This window comes from Monodelphis domestica, chromosome 1 (assembly GCF_027887165.1).
Source record: "Monodelphis domestica isolate mMonDom1 chromosome 1, mMonDom1.pri, whole genome shotgun sequence".
Classification (NCBI taxonomy): domain Eukaryota; kingdom Metazoa; phylum Chordata; class Mammalia; order Didelphimorphia; family Didelphidae; genus Monodelphis; species Monodelphis domestica.
The window spans coordinates 399,123,164-399,142,413 of NC_077227.1; the positions used below are offsets into that span (position 1 = coordinate 399,123,164).

General features: G+C 39.4%; 1 protein-coding gene across 14 annotated transcripts in view; it reads left to right on the forward strand.

Annotated features, from left to right (window-relative positions):
* The window catches only part of PTPRT (protein tyrosine phosphatase receptor type T), a 1,347,533-nt gene that overhangs the window by 1,090,968 nt on the left and 237,315 nt on the right, over positions 1 to 19,250 (forward strand). For all 14 annotated transcript variants that reach the window (XM_007474314.3, XM_007474316.3, XM_007474317.3 and 11 more), the window contains 2 exons: positions 3,358 to 3,559; positions 6,657 to 6,759. In XM_007474314.3, the coding sequence (XP_007474376.2) occupies positions 3,358 to 3,559; positions 6,657 to 6,759 (305 nt within the window). The remainder of the gene's footprint in view (positions 1 to 3,357; positions 3,560 to 6,656; positions 6,760 to 19,250) is intronic.

Sequence of the window (19,250 nt, forward strand, 5' to 3'; positions counted from 1 at the left end):
AAACAACCTTCAGCTTCCATGCTATAAACAATAAATGACTTGTTTTCCAAACGGAAATGTTTTTTAGAGTCATTTCACATTCTGTACTGGCTAATGCTTTCTCATTTTTAAGTTTCATAATGAAAAGTGACTTTATCCTCTCAAGTGAGACACGCCCTATCAGGCAGCTATTAGAAGACAAAGAATTCATATTTTTACCATATTTCATGGTGGCAAAGCACTTTTCCACAGATATTGCCTCATTTAATCCCAATGACAAACCTGAAATGGTCCTGAGGGAAGCATTATCATATCACCACTCCTCAAAATATAAGGAAGTCACCCAAGAGGAATGATGTGACCTGTGCAAGGTCTCTAATCCAGGGGTTCTGGCTCCAATCCTGTCATACCTACCTATTCTTGTGCATTATCCATTCAAAGGAGGTTTTCAGCTATTAGCTTTAAGAAGATAATGGTTGGAGGCAGCTGGGTTGCTCAGTGGATTGAGAGCTAGGCCTAAATATGGGAGGTCCTGGGTTCAAATCTGGCCTCAGACACTTCCCAGCTGTGTGACCCTGGACAAGTCACTTGGCCCCCATTTCCTAATCCTTACCACTCTTCTGCTTTGGAACCAATATATAGTATTGATTCTAAGATGGTAAGGGTTTAAAAAAATAGTGCCTGGGCGTAAAAGTTGAGAGCTGGGGTCAAGCTGAGACTTCAGACCTTAAGATGTGAGTGAGTGAAAGTTACTCTCAAATTGTGAAACTCCTTTCTATTTTGGGGGGAATGAAAATGTTATATTCATTTGGAATAAGAAAAGGTCAAGAATATCAGGGGAACTAATAAAAAAATATGTGAAGGAAGGAGACCTAACAGTTCCAGATCTTAAACTGTACTATAAAGCAGCAATCATCAACACAATCTGGTACTGGCTAAGAAATAAAATGGTAGATCAATGGAACAGAGGAGATACACAACATACAGAGTTAAATGTCCTTAGCAATCTATTGTTTGATAATTCCAAAGATCCCAGCTTTTGGAATAAGAACTCATTCTTTAACAAAATTTTTCTAGGAAAATTGGAGAACAGTATTGCAGAAGCAAGGGTATACATGAGTATCTCGTATCCTATATCAAGAAAAGGTAAAAATAGATAAATGGGTTAGATATAAAGAATGATACCATAACTAATTAGGGGAACACAGAATAGTTTAACTGGCAGATCTTTGGAAAAGGGAAGAATTTATGAACAAACAAGAGATAGACAGTATTATAAGATATAAAATGAATAATTTTGGTTATATTAAATTAGAAAGATTTTTCACAAACAAAACTAGTCTAACCAAGATTAGAAGTGAAACAACAAACTGGGAAAAAATTTATAACGATGTTCTCTGATAAAGGTCTCATTTCTCAAATATATAAAGAACTAAATCAAATTTATAAAAATATAAGCCATTCCCCAATTGACAAATGGTCAGAGAATCTGAACGAGCAATTTTCAGATGAAGGAATCAAAGCCATCAATAGTCAGATAAAAAATGTTCCAAATTGCTCTTGATTAGAGAAATGCTAATTAAAATGATGGTGAGATACCAATATGACAGTAAACAGAAGTGGTAAATGTTGGAGGGGATGCGGCAAAATTGGGACACTAATGCATTGTTGGTGGATTTGTGAACTGATACAACCATTTTGAAGGACAATTTGGAACTACACCCAAAGGGCCATAAAATTATGTATACCCTTTAATCTGGTAATGCCACTATTGGGTCTGTATTCTGAAGAGATAATAAAAAGGGGGGAAAGACCCTCTTGTACAAAAATATTTATAGATGCTCTTGTTGTGATTGCAAAAATTGAAATTGAGAGGATATACATCAATTGGGGAATGGCTGAACAAATTGCAGTACATGTTGGTGATAGAATACTATTGTCTATAAGAAATGATAAGCAAGGTGATTTTAGAAAAAGCTGGAAAGAATTGCAGGTAACTTGATGCAGAGCAAAATAAGCAGAACTGAGAAAACATTGTACATGAGAACAGCAATATTAGATGATTATTATCTGTGAAAATTTGATTACTCTTAGCAGTAAAATTGAAAAACTTATGACAGGGAATCAGGGAATGCTATCCACTTCCAGAGAAAAAAACTGTTGGAGTTGTCTTTCATATCTGTGTATTTTTGTTTTTATTTTAAAGTTTTGCTCCTATAACAATGACCAATATGGAACTGTTTTGCATGACAATAAAGAATGAGGAAAAAATTCAACAAGCATAAACACTGCAAAGATATGCCTTCATAACATTTGTCATATTTCATTTCTCCTTCCCCTGTTCTAGGGATAAGAGAAGAAAGCAAATGAATTTGTTTTTTTTTTTTTAATTGTTTTTTTCAATGCTTTCAGTTTCAACTTGCCCCAAAATTCTTTCCCAGGACTCAAGTGGAAGTGGCAAGGTTTTATAAGACCTGAGAATGAAAGGCAACCTAAGAGTTGGTGCCCCTGTTAGTTTTACAGATGAGTAAACTGAGTCCCACAAAGGTTTGATCTGTTACCCAGTCACACAGAAAATCAGTAGCAGAGCTAATTTTAGCCAAAGATTTGTCTCTGAATCGAGCACTCTTTCTGTGACATCACTATGCTTCTGGTACAGGGGAACCTTGAGAAATAGAATAAACTGAAGATCAGCAGTGAGAAGAAAGCAGGAGACTATATAAGTGTCTGGATAATCATAACCATTTCTATGGTGCTATAAGGTTTTCAAAGATCTTTCCACACAACAATCTTGTAGGAGGTGATTATGTACATTTTAATATCTCCATTTAACATTTCAGAAAACCAAGTCTCATAGAAATTAAGTGGCTTTCCATGGTCATGTAGTGTAAATGCCAGGACTCATACCCAGGTCTCTAACCCTATTATTCCTACACTGTTATATCTCTCCTGATGGTTGGCCAATAGTGAGTGAGATAGTCAAATGAAGCACCTACTGTGTGCCACACACCAGGTGCCAAGTGCTTGGGATACTAAGAAAGGCAAAAGAAAGGCCCTTTCTCTCAAGATTAATGGGATAGACAACATGCAATATATATAAGCAAGTTATATACAGGTTTATTTGGAAATAATTAACAGAGCGAAGACCCCAGAAGAGACTGAACCTATCATTTCATTGGCATATTTTACTCTAAATAGGGAAACTCCTACTAATGCAGGTCAGCATTTCCTCTGAAATTTAGCCTTATGACATGAAGAGAAAATGAATTACGCAGGGTCACACAGGTAGTATGTATGTGTCACAGTGTCTCCTGTGTTTTCCTCTGGCTTTCCAGAAGCTAATGACTAGATATAATCTCCTTGGTTGTTCTTTTGCAGATAAACTACAAGGCTGTGGGCTCCCTCGATCCAAATGCTGACCTTTCAAGCCAGAGGGGGAAAGTCTTCAAGCTTCGGAATGAAACCCACCACCTTTTTGTGGGACTGTATCCAGGGACAACCTATTCATTCACTATCAAGGCCAGCACATCCAAGGGCTTTGGGCCTCCAATCACTACACGTATCGCCACCAAAATCTCAGGTATTTCTTGGGAGGAGGAACATCAGAATAGCTTCTAGAATTATCTTAGATTAGAAAGAAGGGGGGGCCTACCATATGCCTATGATGATTCCTCCCCTTGAGAAGGTTTCAGATTTCTTTTTTAAAAAGAAAACCTCAGTATATGAAAATTCTGATTTTGAAAAAACCCTAAAATTTATTTTTCCTACAAATTTGCCATAGGACAGCTTTAGATATCAAGTTTTCTAGATTAATTTAAAGTATAAATTTTGTATGTCTTGGAGGTTCATTGGAGAGAATGCTAGATTTGGAGTTAGAAGACATTTAAAAAAAACAAAAAACCGTACCTTCCATATTGGAATCAATATTGTGTATTGATTCCAAGGCAGAAGAGTGGTAAGGGCTGGGCAAGGGGTGTTAAGTGACTTGCCCAGGGTCACACAGCTGGGAAGTGTCTGAGGCCAGATATGAACCCAGGACCTCCCATCTCTAGGCCTGGTTCTCAATCCACTGAGCTACCCAGCTGCCCTGTTATCCTCATTTTATAGAGAAGGAAACAGAGATTCAGTAAGGTTATATGACTTCACCAGGAACAAACATAGGTTTTTCTGATCTATAACTAGACTTCTGTGTGCCAACTCATTTCTCAGAGTCTTTATGGTCCTATGATTCTGTTGATACCAAAAAGAAAAAAATCACTGAATTTGAAGTCAAGGGATTCAAGTTCTTGGCTCAATCGGTCCATCTTGATGGTCCCTCCCAGGTCTAAGCCGATGAGATTTTGATTTGCTTGTAGCTTTTCAGAAACTTGCTAGTGATCTGTACCCCTTATGAAATATGAAAATCCTATGCCAATGAGCCTCTCTAGTACCAAGGGCTCACAGGGAAGCATCAAAACAAATTTACAGGAAGGTCAAAAGCTCTGTAGTGAAGGTAGGGACATGAAGGCTTCAGTTCCCTGAGTGTTTAACTGTTATTCCTACTGATTAGCAACCACCATGCAGGGAGGCCAAGGCCTTGGGTTTGGCCAATTAACCTTTGGCAGCCTCCTCAATCTATGTCTTTGTATGCTGAGAGACTGCAAGAGACTGTTGGATGAAAACATAACTCAAATCGCTTGCCCTACTGGGAGCGAGTCAGGAATAGCATCTTCTTGTATAATAGATAATTATACAGCCAGGACACTATCTCTGTGAGAAGTCCAAACACAAAACCTTCTGACAAACTAGAAAACACCCAGACACCACTGTACAGCACTGAGCAAGGGTGGCCCAGGGTCTGCATCTTCCTGTACTCTGAAGCAATAAATATCTTTGGGACTGATTCAGGAGCTTGGGTTGGAATGGAATTAAAAAGGAAAACATTCCTTAGAGCCCCCTCTGGATATGGGCTGTTCCTCCTTTAGGAGACCCTGAGGCCCCTTAGAATTACGACAAATTCTGGAAGAGTCTTAGAGTGTTCTGGCTTGATCTAGGACCACAGGACTTGATTTGAAGTCCTCAGGAGAAAAAGAGGGCAGAGAGAGCCCATTGTCCAGGCCCTCTCAGACCCACCCCAGGCTTTAGGCTCTTAACCCCTGAGGTAGCCTCTAGCAAGATGCAGTTTGATGACTGGAGGCTTCACTGAGCTTTTCCAAGTCCTATCTGCACGTCCAGGGGTATAAGCTAGGGAAGGTAGCATTGGGTGTTATAAGAGATTGTGACAGGGTTAGTGCTGAGGTCAAGGAATAGTGACGACTGTCCTCCATCACAGAATAATTGTCAGAGATCCCAGAACTTATGGTGCTGGAGGAATCTTGGAGACCATCAGACTAACCACTTCATATGATAAAGGAAGAAAGAGTCAGAGATAGGAACTCAGTCTTAATACTAGTATTATATATATATATATATATATATATATATATATATATATATATAATACTAGTATTATACTATTAATACTTAATACTTGTATAGTGGAAGAACATGGACTAGAAACCAAATCTTTCAACTACCAAGTCAGGTTGTATAATTATAGGATCAGATTTAGAGTTGCCAGGGACCTTGCAGATCATCCAGGCTAACCCCATCATTTAACAGAGAGGGAAACTGAGTCCCAAAGAAAGAAAGTGACTTCCTTGAAATCACAAAGATTATAGGATCATAGGGTTTTTAATTTAGGAGGGAACTTGGGAATCTTCTGTTTCAATCCCTTCATTATATAAATGAGAAAAGAAAGTCCTCAGGAGACTAAGTGATTTATCCAAGTTCACACAAGTAATAATGGGAGTCAAGGCTCAGTCTTCCAGCTGTGTCTCTTGGAGGAAACCTATCCCATAAGTGGCTTTTCATGAATATCTATTCAGACCCTTTCTAATGAACGGGGACCCATAGCAGTGTCCTCTCTATGTCAGTATAAATCTGTGGACAGACAGAAAGTCACTTTCTCCAACTCCAAAAGAGGAGTCACCTAGCTTTAGCTTTCAAAGCTCAGACTGTCAAATGTACTCCCCCTAGACCAGGAGTCTTTGGGGTTTTTTTCTGAGTTTTAGAGTTCTTTAACAGTCTGCTGAACCCTCCTTAGCAAAATATTGTTTTTAAAGGCATAAACTATATAGGACAACAAAGGAAATCAAATAGATTGAAATTAAGTTTTATATTTATATACATGTGAACTTTAAAAACATATATGTATATATAAAATGTACACATATATACATGTGTATATGTGTGTGTATAAAATGTGTTTTTAAAGTTCACAGATCCCAAGTTAAGAAACACAATCTTAGACTATCGAAGGCCATTGAAAGCTGGGGATTTGGTGAGGGATTGTTCCTTATTAGTGGTGAAACACTGTTTTATTCTCTCTCTCTCTCTCTCTCTCTCTCTCTCTCTCTCTCTCTCTCTCTCTCTCTCTCTCTCTCTCCTTCCCCCTCTCCTTCCCCCTCTCCCTCTCCCTTTCCCTCTCCCTCTCCCTCTCCTCTTACTTTCCTCTTCCCTCCTCTCTCTGTCTCTCCTCCCTCTCTCTCTGTCTCTGCTTCTTCTTCTCTCTCTTTCCTCCCCTCTCCTTCTCTCCTCATTCTTTTCCCCTCTTCCTGTCTCCCCCTCTCCCCTTCTCCCCTTGCCTCTCTCCACAGCTCCTTCGATGCCTGAGTATGACACAGATTCACCTTTGAATGAGACAGACACAACCATTACTGTCATGCTGAAGCCTGCCCGGTCCCGGGGTGCACCTGTCAGGTGAAGTTCTACTTCTCTGTTGGGGAGATGGTGGGGCTCATATCAGATCTTATCCTTCCAGGGCTACACATTTCTCTTTCCTCTGCAGCAATGGCACCGACACATCCTAGACAATGGCAGCCTCCAGGAGGCATAACTAGGGAGAAGGATGGAGTGAAGCAGAGCTAGAATAGAGGGCACAGAATCTGCTTCCTGGCCAGACAGAAGTTCTCTGGATCCATAAAGAAAGACCAAAAGAGAGAGATTCAGGTCAGGGAGGGAATGAAGAGGGTTCTGACTAGCAAGTCACTGCTTCTAATATACTGGAGTTGACCTGTGGGGAGGAAGGATGAATCCATCTTGTTAGAGCCAGGAAGCAAGGCTGGCTCAGCTATGCCAAGCTGACTGATGACAGTGGATGCTCACCATACTGGGTCTTGGAAGCACTGGTGATGGTGCTCCCAGCCCACAGTTGAGCCTAGCACAGGAATGTAAGCCCAGGCTAGGTGAATTCAACGCCTTCACTTGCTTGAGTCCTTGACATTCACCCATTCAAGGGATACTTAAAATAAAGGTCAATGGCAAATGTGTTTAGGAATAGGGAAAATAATAGCTAGCATTTATACAGTGCTCTAAGTTTCATAAAGCATTTTACAGACACTATCTCATTTCATCCTAACAATCCAGGGAGGGAAACACTGTTATTAATGTAGTTTTACAAATTAAAAAAAATGGAAACTGACAGCAGCGAAGTGCCTTGATCAGGGTCACATAACTAAGAAGTGTTTGAGACTTGGAACTCAGGTCTTCTTGGCCCTAGGTCTGTCTAGGACACCAGAGAGAACATTCACTGAGCTAAGCTGCCTGTGATTCCATGGCTATAGTGAGCTCCCAGGTGAGGACCCTCCCTCTACCAGTAGAGAGCAGTACCTTTGCTGGAACTTAGAGATTTAGAGAATTGCCTAGAAGCATGGAGGGGTTTTGACTTGCCCAGGGTTACAATAAGCAATATGGGCCAGCGGCATGGCCTGAACAGTCTTCCTGAATCCAAGACCAGCTCTCTAGCTTCCCAGCCAGGTTGTCTCAAACATCAAGGTCAGAGAAAGATATGTTTAGGAAGGACAAAGGTAGGAAAAAGAAAGAGCACCCTACATTTCTGCTGCCTGGTATAAATACTAGTCACGTTTCAAAGCTGGCGGATCCAGCTGGAGTTTCGGGGAATGGAGAGCTTCCGGTGTTCTTGTCAATCTGCCCAGACAAGGTGTTCGCTGTCTGTGCCCTCTTTTAAAATAATGACTTGGAGACATGCCTCTGTGGGCTGTACATGGAAGGATTTTTAAGAACCCTTTATCCTTGGCAGCCTCTGATTGCTTCCATGGAATGAGAAGCTTGGGTGGCATGCTCTCAGACAAAAGCATTCTTCCATTCCTGGCCAGGCCAGAGAAACACTATATTCTAGCAGGAAAAAAAAAATTCTTCTTGGCTATTTCCACCTGTTCAGAGATTGTTAAATGGGTCTATCTCTGGCCTGAAGACCCACCTGAGAGAGTCTTCCCTGGAGAAGAAGTTAACTCTAGCAACATAGATATGGAAGCTGTACGGCAGAGGTGTCTGACACATAGTTTGGCCCGCATCACTTCTGAGTGTGCCCAAACCAGATTAAGATGTAATTGGGAAAATATTTAACAGAATATTAAAAGACCAAAAATTTTTTTAACTAAGTCAAGATTTATCCCTGATGTATGAATTAATGGGTCCCCTTTCTGACAGAGTTTGACATTTCTCCTTTGACAGATAGGGAAACTGAAGCACAGAGAGATTAAAGATGATTTTCCCAAGTTGGCACAGGGAGTAAGTGGCAGAGTCAGGATTCAAACCCAGCTCCCTAGACTCCAAGTCTAGTACTTTGCCTTGCTTCATGGTGCCCATGTATGTGGGAGCACCAGCCCCACATACATCTCCATTGAAACTGAGGGATTTGCTTCTGAATGCTCGAAAGAAGACCAGTAAAGAAGAACCTGGTTCTGTATAGCACTTCAAAGTCTGCAAAGCACTTTCCCAAGGTGAGTAATGGAATCCTGGCTTCATTCCCATTTTCCAGATGAGGACACGGGATCTGAGAGGTTGTAATTGTCTCATGTTCCTATAGCTAATAGGTATCAGAGGCAAGATTTGAATGCAGGTTTCCTAGATTCTCTGATTCAAATCTGATTTTTCTGACCATAATGCAACACTGCCTAATATAGGGTTGTCAGAAAGATTGTTTGTCCCACCTCCCACTCGGCAAAAATGAGCCAACAAAACTCAGTGAATGAAATGCATATTTAAATAGAACAGCCTTTGTTGCTTTTTTAATTGGTTTCCATTATCCTCCTTGCTCACCAGGGTCCAAAACAGAGGTTTTAGAAGGAAAATAAACAAAATAAAATCCTAGGTAATTCTTTGCCGTTCCCTTGGATACATTATTCAAGCCCCAAATGATGATAAGTTTGGATACCTTTAAACCATGGTTATTATGAGTGATGCGTCTATTGGTTATAATGTACCATGTGACTGGGTGCTTGTACCACATTTTATGCTATTTAATGTTTTGTCTTCTGAGCGTCCCACCCACAAACCATGAGACTTCCTCCTTCAGGGGTGCCAAGGCTTCACCCTAGACCCCAACCTTTCCCCACCTCATTCTGCCTCCTGTACTAGAGCCATAACTAAGAACTGGGTGGTAAGCCTATGGATTGTTCCTCAAACTGACAGATAACCTCATTTGAAGGGGTGAGATGGGCACTAATACTGTCTGAATAAGGATAGAGAACAGGGAAAGCCTGCTGCCATGGAGGCTTCAGGAGGAGGAGGAAACAGGATGAGCTGAGAAAGAGTTCACTCTAGCTTCTGGTGGCTTCCTAATTTAACTGAATCATCCTTGCTAACAGCACCAGGTTCTGTTCTTTGTCTGCCCCTGTAGGACTGCAAAAACTGTAAATACCCTCTAAATTCAGAGCCAAAGGACAAAGTCCCAGGCAAAGTCCCAGGCTCCCCATCCTAGTTATAGCTTTACTAAAGGCTATGAAACAAGTCATAAGAACTTATTTACTAGGTCCAATAGCTTTGAGATGACCTTTTGGAGTTTGGGGGAAGCAAGTATATCATCGGTATAGATATAACAAACTTGACATAAGCTTCTATTTTGCATCACCCTAAAGTAGATGTTTTTCAATCGTGTTCAACTCTCTGTAACCCCATTTGGGGTTTTCTTGGCAGAGATATTGGAGTGATTTGCCATTTCCTTCTCCAGTTCATTTTACAGATGGGGAAACTGAGGCAAACCAGGTTAAGTAACTTGTCCAAAGTCACACAGCTAGGAAGTATCAGAGGCCAGATTTGAACTCACAAAGATGAGTTTTCCTGACTCCAGGCCTGGCACTCTATCCTCTGTGCCACCCAGCTACCTCAGTGAAATCATAGGCCCAGACCCAAAAACTTCCTCTGTAAAAACATAGTGTTCTGAATAAGTATGTGTTTAATGGGCATCTGTGGAAGGAAGGAAGGAAGAAAGGACAGGAGAAAGGAAGGAAGGAAGGGTCAGAGGGAGAGAAAGAGGAAGGAAGAAAGGGATGTAGGGAAGGGGAGAAAGGAAGGAAGGAAGGAAGGAAGGAAGGAAGGAAGGAAGGAAGGAAGGAAGGAAGGAAGGAAGGAAGGAAGGAAGGAAGGAAGGAAGGAAGGAAGGAAGGAAGGAAGGAAGGAAGGAAGGAAGGAAGGAAGGAAGGAAGGAGGGAGAAAAGAACGGGCTAGGCAAAAGAAAAGAGGGAGAGATCATTTTCTTATATGAATGACTCCTCCTTTCCCTCCTTCCTTTTGTGAAAGCATTTCTGAATTATAAAATGCTATACAAATGTAAGCTAAGCTGTTAATATTTCAGGCAGCTGAGATATAATTTAAAGATTTGTTGAACTCAGATTAAGAAATGAACAAAGCCCTTATCACTAGTAAGATCAGATTTGCTTGTGCTTCTCTTATGCATTTTCCATATTGCAAATGCTTTCCATTTCATTTAAGTTATTTTTATAGGTAACATATTCTCCTACTAGATTATAAGGGCCATGAGGGCAAGGCCTTATCTTTGTATCTCTTCAATGCTCAGCATGGCCCAGTACACATAACAGGCTTTTCATAAATGTTTGCTGAATAGAATTCATCATTAGAGTAGCAGGGAAGCGTCCTAAAGCTGAAGGGAGAGTCCAGTTTGCTGTGGCTCGATGGGCCCAGCCAAAATAAAATCAATGTAATGGTCTCTCAGCTGTCAAACTCTTGTCAGATTTCTATATATATCAGTCAGAGAGGTTGAAACACATTGAAGGGAAGTTGGAAATCACTTAGTTGAACCCCATCATTTTATTGAGGAGGAAAATGGGCCCCAGGGAGGAAATGTGGTTTGTCCAAGACCACAATCCAGTGGTCTTCCCACTACTTAATGCTAATCCAAATCAACTGGAGTAAAGTGGGACATGGAGAAGGAAAGGGAAGTGTAATGTCAGGGAAGCAGTTGGGTAGAATAGAACAAGCACTGAATTTTGAATTATAAAGATTCTTCTATGATACTCATTAGCTCTGTGACAACAAATGGGTCACTAATGTGTTCTTCAGAGGTTTTCTCTGCACCTCCACTTCTGCATCTTTAAAGTGAAGATTGAAAATAATCACTATTGTAAATATTAATAATATGGAAATGGGTTTTGATCAATGATACATGTAAAACGCAGTAGAATTGCTCATTGGCTATGGGAGTGGGGAGGAATGAGGGGAGGGAAAGAACATGAATCATGGAAACATGGAAAAGTATTCTAAATTAATTAAATAAATAAATAAATTTAAAGGGGGAAAAAAACTACATTCGCTACCTCCCTGAATTATTGTGGGGCCCAAATGAGATTTGTATAAATTAATTTGCAAATGTTTAAGCACTGAATAAATGGCATTGTTATCATGTCATCATCCCAGGCTTATCCTTTACTAGTCTGGGTGTGGGATAGCTAGGCAGCTCAATCAGTAGAGCCCTGATCTGGAATCGGGACTCCAATTCAAATCTGCTCTCAGGCACTTACTAGCTGTGTGGTCCTGAGCAAGTCACTTAAATTCTGTTTGCCTTGGAGGCAACTAGGTAACTCAGTAGATAGAGTGCTGGGCCTGGAGCCAAGAAGACCTGAATTCAAATTCAGCTTTGACACTTACTAGCTTTGTGACCCTGGGCAAGTCACAATCTTATCTGCCTCTATTTTCTCATGAGCTGAAGAAGGAAATAGCAAACCATTCCAATTTCTTTGTCAAGAAAACCTCATAAGGGGCAGCTGGGTGACTCAGTGGATTAAGAGCCAGGCCTAAAGACAGGAGGTCCTAGATTCAAATCTGGATTCAGATACTTCCCAGCTGTGTGACCCTGGGCAAGTCACTTAACCCCTATTGCCTAGCCCTTACCCCTCTTCTGCCTTGGAGCCAATACGCAGTATTGTCCATGCACTGCCATTTCTCAATGATTCTACATTTTGACCTTTCTCTTCTGTCCTCCTAGTATACCCTCTCTTCTTGCCTGTGCTACTTCCCTCTTATTCTGAGCCAAATGTGTTAGATTCTAGTTTGTCCAGAGTAACAGGTGAAGGAGAGACCCACTATGTGGGCGAGTGGGAAGAGGCTTGCCATTTGTGGCCACTATCTATTCATTTTTTCAGCTTTATCCAATGTGCTGCTTGACCTATTTCTAGAATACTTCCCAATGGAAATTTATTACCTTAACGTGGGTTTCCTCAGGCCTCCAAAGAGTTATTGGTTTTTAAGTGACAGAAGAGCAGAATCATTTAAAAGATCAATCAAGCAGACTCAAATGTAATATTCAGCCCCTACTAGAGTGCCCACAAACAACCTCTGGCTCCCTACCCTGTCACTCTAATCTATCTGTTTCTACCTTCAGAAGAAGTTGTTTGACCTTGTATTAATCTTAATGTGGTCCCCACAGTGAGACTAAGAGTGCATCCCCACAAGCTATGGCAGACCCACTTGGCTGTCAATTCTCTTTGTACACAAATGGTAGCAATCTCTATTCTTCCTTTTCTAGAACAAAACATGGGAAAGAATCAGTTTCCTCCATCTTTCCAATAGGCTGCCATTATGGTCACAAATGAAGACTGACCTTGCTCTCAGCAGGGATCCCTAACCCCTCTATTGTGGAGAGCCAGGGACACTGAGACAAAAAAGGCAGCATGTAACATAGGCTGAAAATGGAGTTGAGGATTAGATGGCATTGTTACATGGAGTAGGCAAGAGCTAGTGGTTCAAGTGAGGCAGCTGGATTGTGCAATGGAAAAAGAACTGGGCTTGGAATCAGGAAGACTCATCTTCATAAGTTCAAATCCAGCCTCAGATACTTGCTAGCTATATGACCCTGGGCAAATCACTTTACCTTGTTTGCCTCAATTTACTCAACTTTAAAATAAACTGGAAAAGGAAATGGCAAAATACTCGAGTATCTCTGCCAAGAAAACCCCAATTGTGGTCTCAAGGAGTCATACATAAGTGAAATGACTAGCAAATGGTCAAAATAGAGTAAAGAGTCAGAAGTAAAGACAATGAAATGAGGAAAAGTCCAAAAAAGTAAATGAAATCCTGGTATTTAGTTGGGAAATAAGAATAAGACATAGCATGCTAGAAATAAAAACACATGCAAGTCTTGCCTCCAATAGGAAATTTCGTATGTTCTTCCTACTGAATAGCAGAAGTCAATGAGGACCTTGAATTTCAAACACTTTTAAAGTACAGTCCATTGCATAGATCAATGATGGAGAGCTTCTCACTCAGGACCTTGGTAGAGTCTTAGGGTCTTTGTGGCACTCCAGGAAATATCAAGTATCATTGAATTCTCAAGAAAAAATTAAGCCAATTTTAATTTGTTTGCAGTAAAATATATGCCCTTTACAATTTGGAACTATGGCCAAAGGGCGCTAAAAGACTGTCTGCCCTTTGATCCAGCCATAGCACTGCTGGGTTTGTACCCCCAAAGAGATAATAAGGAAAAAGACTTGTACAAGAATATTCATAGCAGCATTCTTTGTGGTGGCCAAAAATTGGAAAATGAGGGGATGCCCTTCAATTGGGGAATGGCTGAACACATTGTGGTATATGTTGGTGATGGAATACTATTGTGCTAAAAGGAATAATAAACTGGAGGAATTCCATGTGAACTTGAACAACCTCCAGGAAGTGATACAGAGTGAGAGGAGCAGAACCAGGAGAACATTGTACACAGAGACTGATACACTGTGATACAATCAAATGTAATAGACTTCTCCATTAGTGGCAGTGCAGTGATCCTGAACAACTTGGAGGGATCTATGAGAAAAAACACTATCCAAATTTAGAGGAAGAACTGTGGGAGCAAAAACACAGAAGAAAAACAACTTCTTGATTACATGGGTCGAGGGGATATGGCTGGGGATGTAGACTCTAAATGAACATTCCAATGCAAACATCAACAACATGGAAATAGATTCTGATCAAGGACACAGGTAATACCCAGTGAAATTGTGCGTCGGCTACAGGAAGGGTAGGAAAAGGGGAGGGAGGGAAATAATGTGATTCTTGTAACCAAGGAATAATGTTCTAAATTGACTAAATAACATTTAAAAATGTATGCCCTATAACATTTTTAGGAAGTAAGAGCTGATTGAAAAATCAAACAAAAAAGGACAAGGGTCTTAACCTCTAAATGTCTGGATAGTAACTATAGGCATGAAAGAAGTCATGTTCACCAATCTAACTGATCTCTACTATGTGGGGTAAGGGACTGAGAATTTGGTTCAAACCCAATTTTGAAGTTTGGGTTTTAGGTTATTTTTGTTTTTTAATTTAATTTAATTGTTAAATTTTTTCCCATGGTTACATGATTCTTATTGTCTCCCTCTGTTATTCCCTCCCCTCTCTCAGAGTTAAAAAGCAGCTCCACTGAGATATAGATATAGATATAGATATAGATATAGATATAGATATAGATATAGATGTAGATGTAGATATAGATATAGATATAGATATAGATATAGATATAGATATAGATATAGATATAGATATAGATATAGATATAATCACTCAAATCCTATTTCCATATTATTCATTTTGGTAATAGAGTAATCTTTAAAACCAAAACTCCAAATCATATACCCATATAAACAAGTGATAAATCATATGTTTTCTTCTGGATTTCTACTCTCATAGTTTTTTCTTTAGATGTGGATAGCATTCTTTATCATAAGTCCCTAGAGTTGTCCTAGATCATTGCTTTTAGTAGCAAAGTTAATTACATTTGATCATCCCACAATGGTTCAGTAACTATAATGTTCTCCCAATTGTGCTTATTTCACTTTCTATCATTTCATTTAGGTCTTTCCAGCTCTTTCCAAAACCATACTTTTCATCATTCCTTATAGCCCAATAATATTCCATCATCATCATATACCATAATTTGTTCAGCCTTTCCCCAATTGAGGGACACCCCTTCATTTTCTAATTTTTTGCCACTACAAAGAGCCTTTCCCATCTTTTTTATCTCTTTGGAATACAGACCCATTAATGATATTTCAGGATCAAAGAATATGCATTCTTTTAAAGCTCTTTGGTCATAATTCCAAATTGCCTTCAAGAATGGTTGGATCAATTCACATTTCCACCAGCAGTGCATTAGTGTTCCAATTTTGCCACATCACCTCCAACATTTATTACTTTCCTTTACTGTCATATTGGCCACTCTGCTAAATGTAAGGTGGCACCTCAGAGTTGTTTTGATTTGCATTTCTCTTATCAGTAGAGATTTAGAACATTTTTTCATATGATTATTGATAGTTTTGATTTCTTCATCTGAAAAATGCCAATTCATATCCCTGACCATTTGTGAATCGGGGAACGATTTGATTTCTTAGACATTTGACTTAGCTCTTCATATATTTGAGAAATTAGACCTTTGTCAGAGAATTTTGCTATTATTTTTTCTAGTTTATTGTTTCCCTTCTAATTTTGGTTGCATTGGTTTTGTTTGCACAAAACCTTTTTAATTTAATATAATAAAATAATAATTTAATATCATCAAAATTATTCATTTTACGTCTTGTAATGTTCTCTATCTTAAATTATTTCCTTCCCCATAGATCCGACAGGTATACTATTCCATGTTCACCTAATTTACTTATAATTTCACTCATGTTTAAATCATATACCCATTTTGAACTTATCTTGGTCTAGGGTGTGAAATTATTGATCCAAACCTAATTTTTACCATACCATTTTTCCAATTTTCCCAGCAGTTTTTGTCAAATAGTAGGTTCTTATACCCAAAGCTGGAATCTTTGGGTTTATCCACCATAAAAGATTGCTGAGGTTATTTAATGGGTTTTACTCTACTGAAGTTTTATAGCATGTTAGTCCCTTGAAGGTAGGGACTTTCATTTTTTGCCTTTTTATTCCCAATTCCATGTACACAGCAGGCACTTATTTAATGCTTGTTTATTGACTAACCAATTATGGAATTCTTCTGTATAGAATATAGTTCCTCCATTGAAATCCCCTCTTAACTCCTTTTGGAACTGACCTATCCCAATGGCCCTAAAAGTCTATTACCAACAGAGTATAGGTGCTGATAGGTTCCTCTCAACATGCAAAGTCTTTGAATACAGTCGTACTGGCCAGATTCCAAATTGGCTGAGCCTAGAGGGTTCATTTCCAGATGAATGTACACTAGTTGATGACTTTTTCTTGGTCATAGCAACTCATAAAGATCATCTATGAATCCATGGAAAGGTATGCAGTCTGCAGTGGTGGAGGAACTACCCCCAACAATGAAATCATCAAACTCTAAGTGAAAGAGTAGATGGCAAATGCTTCCCTTTTCTTTACATTTAGATTCCTAGATGGAATCATTTCTCTAGAAGAATGAGCTTAAAGCCTTAAAATGGAAATTAGTGACTTTGTTTCCTGTCCAACCATAAACTGAAGGTTGACAGACAGAACCCTAAGATGCCAGGAATAAAGAGAGATAGATACTTAGACATTTGTCCTTCCATGCTGTGTTGACTCTTTTGTGTGCTAAGGACGTAGTGGGTGGTGTGGTTACTAGGCAGTGATGCAAGGTGACAATTAAAGATTCAGGGTGGCTAATCTGGAAAGTTTGAGTTTAATAGGACCAAATAAGTTTTCTGGGGCAAACTGTGCCAGTCACTAGGAAATCAATAAAGAAGAAAGGATGCAGAGGACATAGGTCTTCATCTGGGAACCTGAAGTATTCTGCAGGGCAGCTTCACTGGCAGGGTTCAAAGAGGAAATCAACAGAACTCTAGAGTTAGGAGAAAACTCTAGCCATAGCTTACTTCTTTGAAAGTGATCTGTGGGCTCCTTCTACCTTTTAAGCTATAGAAGCTCAGCCCTCCCTGTTTAACCTCACCTATCCTGTCTGCCCCCTCCATAATTAAAGGGTATTTGTGACATCTCTAACCAGGATCTCCCACTATCAATATCCTTTGGCCAGGGACATCATTTCCAAATAGATCTGAAGAATCTTTGCATACTAGAGGTTCTGGTCTCAGGCTTTCAGTCTCTCCCATAACATTGCTGTAAACCTTGCAAAAGAAGGGTTGTGGTCAAAATACCATCCTCACCCTTCCTCTCCTTATCAAGAATCTTCAGAGGCTATTTCCTCTAAAATAAAATACAAATTTCTCTGGTTAGCATTCAAAGTCCATTATAATATGACTTTAGCTTCCCTTTATAGATTTACTTCATATAAATATCCTGAATGCAGTAGCATCATGGGAAGTAGATAGAGAGCTGGACTTGGAATCAGGATGATTTGCCTCTAAAGCCTTCTGGTTTGTACTGGCTGTGTGACCCCAGATAAGTCACAAACATTTCCAATTTCCTAAGACATTCTCTAAGACTCAAAAGAGAAGAATGATTGCTTTTTTGCATTGGGAGAAGAAGTTTCTTTACAAAAAAACTGTTGCAATGGTGAAATCAGAGATTTGCCTGGTTCATTCACTCTGCATTTTACCAAAACTTTGCACTCTTGAATATATTTGTTCTTTCTACCTAGAATGTACTTTTTTTCCACCTCTAGCTTTTAGAATTTTTAGTGTCCTTCAAGGCTCCTTTCCTAGGCTACCTAGTTATTAGCATTCTTTATATAGTCATTTGTTCATATATTTGTCCCCCAGAAGTGTATCTCCTTGGGGAATGGATCTTTTATTTGGTTTTTGTACAACCCAGAGTTCCTTTCATCTAAAAGATACTTAACTTTAAAAAAAATAGAATGGAATCTTTCAGTAATTTGTCTTGGGATCCTGGAAGACATTTAGAAAAAACAAATTCCCTATTGTTCTTTATGTACTCAAATAAACAAGCATCTTTCCCAGCTCATCTTTGAAATCAGGATAATTGATAGAAGGGTCACAAATTAACTGACCTCTTTAATTCACTGTTCATTTGGGGAGCAAAGAATTTCTCTTCCTTTATTGTTGTTTCAGACTTGAGTATAGCAAATATTAAAAAGTAAAAAGATATGGAGAGAACTACATTAGGAAATGGAAGTGTATCTAAGTTTTAAGAAAGAGAAAACTTTATTGAGAAGGAAAAAAAGATGATTGACAAATTTCCTCCAGGATTCCTTTAATAAAGGCAGATGTGGAGTGGGAACTCATGAGCACACCACAGAACAGCTTGGGCTGTCTCTTGAGCTCCAATGAACAAAATTGAAATCATTATAGTCTGATTTGCAGGCACAGGTATATGAGTGTCCAATTAGGAAGGAAAAAGTGAAAATTTAGGGGATTTATTAACATATATCAGCCTGAGGATTTTGAGAGTCTCTGTCCACACAGTGCAAGATGAGGTGCTACAATTATATTTAGAAATCATCTTCCTAAGCCAGGTCACCTATTTTGTCTCCCTGAGGCCCCCAAAATTGCATCCAAAGGCTGCAGAAGGCAAAGGATCCTCCATTTTTTGATGTCAGGTAAGAAGAGCTGGGAAAAGAGACAGAATATTTGGGGGAAGAATTATCTTCTGGTTAATACAGCCGAATCTTGGCAGTTGAAGCCAGGAGTCAATTGTTAGGCTGCTCAGCAGCAAGTTCTCCTCCCATGTATATTTGTGTTTAGCCAGGTAAAATTCTGAAGATCTTTTGTGAATATGAGCAAAGATTAGTAGCATGGTTCTCATAATCATGAGAGACGTTTACCATCTCATTGTCTTATTCCCTCTTTTGGAGGAGATAAGATTTTCACATAAAATTAACAACCAAGGAAGGAGTCCATGCCTTTCCTAATCAAGATGAAAGTTTTATCTATGGAAACTCTGGCTAAGAGTCTATAGGCTCAATCAGTCAATAAATGCAACTTTAATTTATTAATCACTTACTATGTCCCAAGTACTGCTAAGTCCTGTGGATTCAAAGAAAAGCAAAAGATAGTCAAGTATCTGACAGTATAAAG